Source organism: Scleropages formosus, chromosome 23 (assembly GCF_900964775.1).
Source record: "Scleropages formosus chromosome 23, fSclFor1.1, whole genome shotgun sequence".
Taxonomy (NCBI): Eukaryota; Metazoa; Chordata; class Actinopteri; order Osteoglossiformes; family Osteoglossidae; genus Scleropages; species Scleropages formosus.
In genome coordinates, this window is record NC_041828.1 from 5,651,945 (window position 1) to 5,662,295 (window position 10,351).

Genomic DNA, 10,351 nt, shown 5'->3' on the forward strand with positions numbered 1-10,351 from the left:
AAGGTGGTAAAAACAGTTTCTGTCATCAACAGAATGTCTTCAACATCAGTTCTGTTTAGCTGAACAGCTTTGCCCTGAATTCGCTGCAGCGAAGAACTCAAGGTCCCACACGTCGAACCCTGAGCTTTACTTTCAGTTTTGCTTTGGAACCTCTTTTGCCTGCTGTGTCCTGGAGTTTGGTGATGAGGGATCTGCTGCGTCCTCTTATTGGTCCTGAGTGTGTGTTTCAGAGCCAGATAAGGAAAGCAGCAGCTCAGAGGAGCTCAGAGTGACGCAGAGAGACAGAGGAGCACAGATCTGTAGTGTTACGCAGTTTTTCACAATGGACAGCAACCTCACAGCCAACATGAGGAAAGCCCTTCTTTTTGCATTAATTCTCTTTGGCCTCGACTCTGCTTTTGGAGGTGAGCACATTTTATTTTTAATTGCTCTGAAACTCAGGGAATCCACAAAAACTCCTATTATATGGTAGTTTTATATTTTTGGCTATTTAAGTTTTAATGTGTGATCTGTCAGTGATTGTTCTCTTTTATGTTAAAATAAGCACATTAAACATATCTTAAAGTTATTTAAATGGAAAAATGTGTTTGATTACAAAATGTTTTGTGCTAATTAGTCCACAGATACAAAAATTACAATTTATCACAAAGTTTGAAGTAAAATGTACGCAAACGGCTTCTTTCTTTGTTTTAAAATTACTTACTGATATATTTTTGTGATTCTAACATTTTTGTGTTTGGTGATGATGATGGGGGGGGCCGTTGAGCTGAGCGCACGGTTTTACCTTTTTGAAATCGAAAGGCAGATCTGAAGCATAATATGCGAGGAAATGTTTTCTTTTAGTAAGAAATTCTGTCTACAGTCATAGTTTGATATTTCACTTTGTTTGCAATCACAGTGCCTAATTGATGCACTTTATTTAAAATTAACATTTTTTTGTTATTTTGGTGTTCTGGTTTGAACAGCAGAGTATATGGAAACCAATATGTGTGAGATCTTATTTTTATCATACACAAGTAGTGCATTTTAAATGGTCTCTGTACACAGAATAAACAGTAAAATCAGTGTTACAGTGAAATCCCACAACCAGTCCTTTGTCCAATTATTCGACTGGTCAATTTATCTAAAAATCTCAGAGGAACAGAAGTAAAACACATTAACTGGTCTGTTCCCTCTAATCCAAACATTTATTATGTGGTCCACATAGTTAGGACAGAGTTTATGTCTTTTGGAAATTTAAAATTGGGGAATAATTAATCATTTTATTGTCTTATGGTAAACAGCAGGTCTGTAGCGTTTGAATGACACCAGAGGGCGCTGTTGACCTGAGTAGCAGGAACAGTATTTCAGCCTGGAGTTTGTATTTGTGTGTGTGTGTGTGTGTGTGTGTGTGTGTGTGTGTGTGTGTGTGTGTGTGTGAGTGTGGGTGAGTTGGTGTAGAAGTGAAATTGTCATAGCAATACAGGGTTTCACATATTGTTTATCATAACGTTATATTTATACTTCAGCCTAATACATTCCTCTAATCTATTCAGGTCATACATACTATTTATTTTATATCTATAATGATGCTGTTTCTCACTTCTCAGTTTCTTTTTCTCGCAGTGTTTATCAACATACCTGCACAATATTGCTGACTGAGACAAGTTTGGAATGATATTTCAAATAGTGTCTTGCAATGAATGATGAGTTCAAGCATCTGTCTTTAATATTTCATAGTTGAGATTTAGGAGAACTGTAAAATAAAACAAAGTCAGTGGGAGAGGAGTCGGTGTGTCATTCAGTTCTGCATCTGAACAAAACAAAATCAGTGTTTTTCATTCCTTAGATAAATAATTTTAGTATCTGGGCTTAAGTGTAAAAGCATCACCTGAACAGACGGCTCTGATAGAATAAAATCAACAGCTATATCGTGGTAGAGTTTACATGGATTTACCATGATGTGTCTCTGCTTGGAGCTGATTTACTGTCAGGGTCACTGGTCACTTTCACTTTGAATGACAACCTGGCCTGTGGGACACATCCTGGAGACGCGTGACGCTCCGTGTTTCGTCCCCGCTGTTGGTCAGCGGTGACTCCTCCTCTTTCACTCTGCTTTTTACCAGTGTAAAGAACAAGTAAACTATGGTACAAAACCATCTATTGTAGAAAACAATAAAGTAGAAAACAACGTGTTAAAGATTTACTTGTTCATTAACAATACTGATGCAGTTACAACTTTGGGCCTTTTATAACATTTTTATTTAACACATTTTAGCTTTTTTTTTTTTGCTCTCGTAAACCTGGTATTTCACTGATACTGCCAACATAGTCAAATTCAGGCAGATAACTTAGAAACAATTTTTTTTTTTTTTTTTTTTTTTAAATCAAGTTTGTGGACAAAATAATATTGTTGACCCAGCTGCTGGGAAGTGCTGAAGGAAGTTTATTTTAAGCTTTGAAATAGGTTAAAATATAAGATGCGGGTGAGGAAGGATGTTGATGGGAAGGAGTCCTTTCTGAATTTACTGTGTTCGGTCATAATATTGTTTTTTTTTGTGTGTGCGTGTTTGGTGCTTTTCTAATGTGTCCAGCAGGGGGCGATAACAGTGTGTTTGGGCGGAAAAGTGTGACGTGTGTGTGTGCGTGTGAGAGAGAGAGACACGTGACGGAGGAACTGCTAGACGAGGAGCTCTGAAGGTTTCGAGTGTGTGTTTGGAGCGGTGGTGTTTCTGTGGGAAAAGGTCACGTTCCGTGTGTGTGTTTGCAGCGACACACTCCCTGCGATATGTCTACTCTGGAACTTCGGGAATCCTGGATTTCCCCGAGTTTACGATTGTGGGTCTGGTGGACGAAGAGCAGTTTGTTTACTACGACAGCAACATCCGCAGGACGATCCCCCGAGTGGAGTGGGTGAATAAGGCTGCGGACCCCGATTACTGGAACAGAAACACTCAGAACTTCATCGGTGCAGAGCAGGTCTTCAAAAACAACATCGAAGTGGCGAAGAAGCGCTTCAACCAGACAGGAGGCGGTGAGTCCTGAACATTTTCTCTCCCTCTCTCTGTCCCTCTCTCTCCCACACACACACACAACACACACCCCCCAGACAACAGCAGCTGTGTGTGTTGAGGTGTAGGAGCACCGCTCAGGTGTCCCCCAACCCCCTCCACCGACCGATGTGACGAACGATGAGGGAGATCTCCTCGAACGCTGCTCTGGTTTCCCAGCACCCCCTCCCTAAGTTTACCAAGCGATGTGTGTGTGTGTGTGTGCGGGTGACTAGTTGCGGTGTGCGTGGACGGGGATGGAGGTGTGTGTGTGTGTGTGAAGTAAACAGGACTTCGGCTCTGCCGGGATGGTGACGCTGCGACGCGGCATGACCTGCAGGCCTCACCTGTAACTTACTGTGGTAAATGTGGTGCTCGCTTGGGGGTCGCAGAGCTCTGCAGGTGTTGGTGCCGCCGTTTCGTTACCAATCGAGGTGGCATCATCAGCGCGAAACGGCGGCACCAACAGCGCCCACCATGGCGATGAACCATCGAAGCAGCCGAAGGCCCCAAAGCCCCAGTGTCCTTTTACCCCCAAGTGTGGTACTGAATTACTGCCAAGCAACCCTTCACCACACTGAACCCCTAGTGTGGTAAACGACTGGCTGCGCTGCTGGATCCCAGGTTCGATTCCGGCGACCCAGACCCCCGCAGCCCTGAGCTCCGCCGTCCGAGTGTCTGTGACAGGAACAAGCTGTGTCTCAATGGGGGAAAACGTGGTAAAAACAGCTCTCACCCCCTCTCCCCAACATCGTCTCCGCACTAAAGCCTCCATCTGCCCTCGTGCCCACAGTTGGGGTAAAAGTAGCGCGGTAAACCTGCGGTCAGCGTCGTTGTCGTCGTCGCTGGAAGTTTCCGTCCCAAACGCTGGAATTTCTCAGTCCTTCATACATGAGTGAGGCTCAGCAGTAAATAACTGTGTGCCTCTTATCTCAGCACCGTGTTTTTACCTGGGTCGGTGTGTGAGTGATGGGGACTGATAGGTAGTGACCCGGTCCAGCCTGGTTCACTCGGCAGGTCCGGTTAAGGTTCCTCTTCTCTCAGGGGGTGGGGGGGGGGGGCGTTCTCCTCCATCCCTCTTTACTGGTTCAAAGAGAAAAGTGTTGATGCAGAGGGTGAGATCGAGGCCCTGAGAGGACCTTGTACACACTCCCGTTACACTGTGGACCAGAGGTGGTGTTAAAACCCCCCAAAATCACACGTTATGTGCAGGGAATGGGGTGAAACCAGAGCGCGATGCGTACGGTCCTTGTGCTCAGATGGACTTTTCTGTTCTTCGCGTCGAATGTGTCGTTCGGAAAGAACCGGTAACCCGGACCGCGTAGGGAGGGAACCGCGCGCCGCTCGCTGCGCGTTGACGCTCTCGGGGTCCCTTGTAGGTCGGTTCTCGTCCCCGTGTTTCTCCTGCTCTCGGCTCCCCGAGTGAGGGGACGGGGTCTGGGCTGCGGCGGAGACGTTCGTGTCGGTTTGCGGTTCGTTCTTGTGGAGTGTGTGTGTGGAGTGGGCTGTGTGTCACTGACTGCAGACACACCTACTGTCCATGGAGGAGGTGTGTGACTTAACGTTTTATCCTCCTCCGCCACCGCAGTCGTGTCTTAACGACGAGTCTCCAGAGTTTCCCGAGTCACACGTTTATAGAGAGACGTTTAAGAAACACACGGTGGGAATGAGTTTCTTCTCGGGGATTTAGATCGTAACACATTTCTCTCAAAACAAGAAAACGCCACATTATGGACAGTTGTCTCTACATGGTCTCTCTCACACACGTCCTATAAACCAGCGTCAGATGTTCGTACTGCTGTCCGGTCATATGAACAAACCCCCACCGTTTAACAGGAGGTGTTTGTGCTTAAAAGTTATTGTTGTGCCGTTTATTTCTAGAAGTTTCTGGAATCTCAAAGTTCTTGTCGTGAAACAGTTTGCATCGGAATTAATCATTTTTGAACAAAATATATTCTGTCAGTTTTCAGAAATAGTTTTTTTAATGTGTTCAAATAAATGAGCAGTACAGTGAGTGAAGGTGGTTAAGAAACTCAGTGTTTTTTTTTTTTCTATTGTTTCCTTCATTCTTTCAAACGTGGAAAAACAAGTCTATGATTTGAAAGAAGTGTGTGAGCAACAAATCCAACTTGGTCTCGGTTAAAAATGCATGAAATAATCTGTGTACATAATCCAGTCTTAGTTAAATGCTATGAAATTGTTCACGGGACGGAAATATATGTTTTAAATCCCAGCGGTGATTCCCCTCATAAATGTCATCTTTCTTTCCCTCCAGGAATCCACACAGTCCAGCAGATGTACGGCTGTGAGTGGGACGATGACACTGGGACCACTGGGGCTCATCGTCAGTTCGGCTACGACGGGGAGGACTTCATTACACTGGATATGAAGACCATGAACTGGGTTACTCCAGTGATACAGGCATTTCCTACTAAAGAAAAGTGGAACAATGACAAAGGTTTAACTGAGATTAACAAGAACTACTTCAATCAGGAGTGCATTGAGTGGCTGAAGAAGTATGTGGGCTATGGGAAGGAAACACTGCAGAGGAAAGGTACAGTACAGCTACCGCGGTACTGGGGCTCTCCTGCTTAGAGGGCAAATTCAGGGAACAAGAAAAGTATTTAATATCAGAGGAGAAAACAATATTAATGAAATTTACAGTTTGAATGTTGTAATCGAACGTGTTGTAATCTTTAGCGTTTTTTAATAATTAAAAAGCAGAATTACAGTTATCTGTCAATTGTCTACATACATAATTAGATTACAGCTCACAAAGAATAGATGTTGAGATTTAACTGGTAATAAATACATTGTTTTAAAATGTACCTTTAGTTTGTAACTTTTTATCCTCCATATTATATTTTAATGGGAGGAAAAGAAATGGTAAATAGCAGCTAATATATTAATGTGTCTCTGACTCTGTGTTTCTCTCCAGTCCGTCCTGAGGTGTCCCTGCTACAGAAGGACTCCCCCTCCTCTGTGAGCTGCTATGCCACTGGATTCTTCCCAAAGAGCATCGTGATCAACTGGCAGAAAGATGGAAAGGAAATACATGACGATGTGGAAACGACAGAGTTGCTGCCCAATGGGGACGGAAGTTTCCAGATCAGGAGCATCCTGAGAGTCTCTCCTGAGGACTTGAAGAACCACCAGTTCTCCTGTGTTGTGGACCATGTCAGCCTGGATGAGAAGATGGTCAAGAAATGGGGTGAGTGAGAAGAATAATATGATAGTTACTGCAGTTTGCATACTGAGAGAGGAAAGGTACTGTAACTAAATGTAACAGAAACATTTATATGTATAATATATATTTTAATATTTGGAGAGTTTTATGCAGTTACTTGTGTGATGAACATTGGTTCATGTGATGGAAAGAACTAAGTGTACATTAGAGTCAGACGTCTGCATTTACAGTATGTCTCTTCCTGATAATGTAGTGAACACATTGTATTTTCTCTGAGATGTACGTCGCTGTGGAGAAAAGTGACTGTTATACAAATACATGTGAATGTTAAAGGTACAATCTACATAGAACTGTATCAGTGTCTGATTTTGTTTGTGTGTGTGTGTGTGTGTGTGTGTGTGTGTGTGTATACACACAAGTGAGTGACTGTGTGACAGCAAGTGATCTACTGTCATGACCACAAGAGCTAAAAGAAAATTTTACTTAACCACATAGAAGGATGGATGAACGTTCTGAAGTATCTTGTATGTTTGTTGTAAAAGCTGTGTTTTAATTTCTGTTATTTAATAGAAATTTTTGGGCTTATGTAAGGTTTTTTTTTTTTTTTTTTTTTTTCCCCTTTTGATGTTCATCAGTCATTGACTGTGAAATGGTTTTACACAGAGCCGACTGTGGAGTGTGTGTGTGTATTTGTGTGTAAGTTTCACATAGAGATGATGTCATTAAGAGTGTTAACTGTTCATTTTTGATGCTCTTTACACGCTGCTCATCTCTGCTCATTTCTCCTGACTTCAGCTCCCGGGAGCAACATGCTGCCCATCATCATCGGCTGTGTGGTGGTCGCTCTCCTTGCGATCTGCGCTGCAGCTGCGTTCTTTGTGTGGAAGAAAAAGAATGAAGGTGAGAAATAAGGTCTCTTTGCTCTGCTGCCTGCAGCTGAATTTAGTCATACATGTAACATTCGACAGACACTGAAGTCCTCTTTGCTGTTTCTTCTTTACCACACATGCCAGGGTAAAACGTGAAGAGGTGGCATGTTGGACCAAATGTTATGAACCACTTGTGCCTCCTAAAATTATTGCAGATAAAGCACTGGATTAATTGAATGAAGCACACACTCTATTAATTGTAAAGTACAGTAAATGAATGAATAAAGTACAGTAGCCACCAGCCAGAGATGTATGATACAGCTAAAGCTGCAGTACAGGTGTAAATGAGGTACAATACTGTAATAGTACAGTAAAAGAGGAGAGGAAGCTGAAGGAAACATGACAGGGATACCATAGTATGAGAGGGCTCAGAACCCTGGTTTTTGTGTCTTACATTATGTTTATCGTTATTTATCTTGGTTAATTATTCAGCCTGTGTTGAGACTTTGATTGGATGTTTTATAATATATCATTGAATAATTATAAGAACAAAGCTGCAGTTTAGGACTCATTTTTCAGGTGCATTACACCAAACAAAATTTTAGAAAATCATTACACATACAACTGTAGCAAAGTAAATCACAATAGTATGTTATCTTTACTTTAGATTTATATTTAGATTTACTTTAGATCAGTTCTTCATGACTCAGTTAAGAGCCAGTGAGAAGTACATAGTTCTTAAATGGAGATCCATATCATCTCACTTCATTTTTATACCTAAAGATTGTACAATGTTTGACCAAGGCTTGCGATTAAATTGTGATACCAGACAATTTTACTTCTTTGTACATAACAAAAATGCACAGAGAAAACAGTGATTTAAAATAGATCACCTTAAAGCTGCAAAAATGTAAACTGGGTGGCACAGCAAGTAGCGCTGCTGTCTCACAGCGCCTGGGTGGTGCAAGAGAACGTGGGTTTGGTCCCTCCTCAGTAGGCGTGGAGTTTGCATGTTCTCCTCATGTCTGCATGGGTTTCCTCCAGGTGCTCTGGTTTCCTCCCACAGTCCAAAGACATGCTGTTCAGGTTCCCCCAGAGTGTGTGAGTGACAGAGAGAAAGAGAGAGAGTGTGTGTGTGGGTGATGTATGGATGAGTGACCCAGTGTAAGTAGTGTATCTAGCAGTGTAAGTCACCATGGTGAATAAGGTATGTGGACTCACAATATTACACACAGTTCACTGGAAGTTGCTTTGGAGAAAAGCCTCTGCTAAATAAATGTAAATGTAGACAAAATGAATTGGAACACACATTCTTAACTCTGTTTTTTTCTGTATTTCAGGATATGGGAAGGCAGGCAGTAAGTATATTAAGTTATATAGTAGTAATACTGGTTATTGATTGGAGTTGCCATTTCTCTAGTAATCGTTTTCATTCAGTAATATAGTATTTTGGAGAAACTCTAGTTGCCTGTTACACTTCACTTTTTATATTTTACTAAATTTTTCATAAATTTAGTGGAGAGTAGAGGATACATATTTAATTTACACACATTAAATGATTTGATAATGAATAAATACAGTGCACCTTATAATTTAAGAATGATCAACACTATGATGAACAACTGTAATCTTCCCTACATGCAGTACTGGGACAAACAAACTGGAATTTAATCTTATTGCCTAAACGGGAGTTTAATTTATTACACTGCAATGTTTGAAGCTGTAATGTATGTATAAATGTTCATGTACATGTCATGTTTCGCTACACAAGAATTTTTTCATTCCAGCTTCAGACACTGATTCCGAGAACTCTGGTCAACAAGCCGCAAAAGCATAAAATTCACTCCTTCCTTCAGTCTGACAGTAAGTAATCTGTGTCCTCTATATTGCCTATTGAATAACAACTGTATAGTACATAGTAAATAACTGTAAAATATACCCTAGTAGGTGTTATATTAGGAAGATGCCTCCTGGCTATTGTTGTGAAAGCAGACAAACATGCAGTGATATCAACTCCAACTGGCCTGTGGATGTGAGACTCCACCTTTCAGCTGAATCTGTTTCTCTGATTTCAAGATTCCAGAAATTAAACAGAAGAAGGAATTGAAGAAATTACCTGATGACATCGGACATAAGAAGGCACAATTTGGATTAAACTCTGTCTGAGGGAAGTTATTGAAATATGTTCATCATCATCTAAATGTCATTTTACATCATAGATACATCAGTTTATCAGTGGGAACGTCTGTCCATTTAGCGAACTTTGCAGAATGCTTTACTGTGATTTACACTTTTCATACTGTATAGGCTGTAGACGGGATTTCTCTCTTGTGTGAAATTTATTTGGCAAAATATAAATATACCAGTTACTGCTGCGTGTGCCTTTTATTATTTGTAAAGTCTGAACAAAGACATCATTTAACACACTTCACCATGTCGACTCAGAAGTGTTACACTGAATAGTATATTTTTCTCAGCTTGTCTGTGACTTCGCTGTAATTTCACACAAACAGCGTGAACTCATGTACCATTTCTGAGACAAAAGTTTGTAAATCTTTTAAAAAAACTATTGTCCAGTGTGTACCGCACAGGGCTGAGAGACTCTTTTTTTAATGACAATTTTTTGAATTTCTTCCTTCAGCTTCAACTACTTTAGTTTTTAATACTAGGGTGTTATAATTAGTAAAATGGTTGTGGGTAAATTATTTGTTGAAAAGTTTTGCGCAAACAAGGATAATGGAATTAAATATTTTGATAATGATTTACTGAAAAACATCCACACCAGTTAATGAGTTGTCTGCTGTATCATTGCATATCAGTTATTGTAATGCAAGTAATAAAGACCAAAGTATCAGAAGAGATTTAAGTGGTTTTGATTTGTATGAATTAGATTTGTGTTTTAAGTGTTCTATAATAAAGTTACTACCAAAATGATACTGTGTGTCCTTTTCTTTCTGATTTAGTTGCACAGTGTGAAGGTTAATACATTTTACAATACAAAATTATTGATACATTTGAAAGAATTTTTGTTATGATTTTTGTCATAACTCATAATATCTTATAACAGTAATAGTAATAACACCTTACAACAGTCTGTTAGTACTTAGTCTGACCTGTAGGAAGTGTGAGCAGGAGGCATCGGGGTACCATGGTGGTTCGAGCTCCTGCCTTTGGACCCAAAGTTTGCAGATTTGGATTCCACCTCCAGCTGTTGTACCCTTGAGCGAGGTACTTGCCCTGAATTGCTCCAGTAAAATTACCCAGCT

At 41.0% G+C, this 10,351-nt stretch overlaps 1 protein-coding gene across 1 annotated transcript; it reads left to right on the forward strand.

Annotated features, from left to right (window-relative positions):
- Nucleotides 1-303: 303 nt before the first annotated feature.
- Nucleotides 304-10,021, forward strand: LOC108930399 (class I histocompatibility antigen, F10 alpha chain). The gene is made up of 8 exons (XM_018745615.2): nt 304-404; nt 2,750-3,013; nt 5,305-5,583; nt 5,968-6,240; nt 7,012-7,116; nt 8,426-8,443; nt 8,873-8,948; nt 9,162-10,021. Exons 1-7 carry the CDS (start codon nt 323-325, stop codon nt 8,920-8,922), a joined length of 1,071 nt encoding a protein of 356 aa, XP_018601131.2. The 5' UTR covers nt 304-322; the 3' UTR covers nt 8,923-8,948; nt 9,162-10,021.
- The last annotated feature ends 330 nt before the right edge of the window (nt 10,022-10,351 follow it).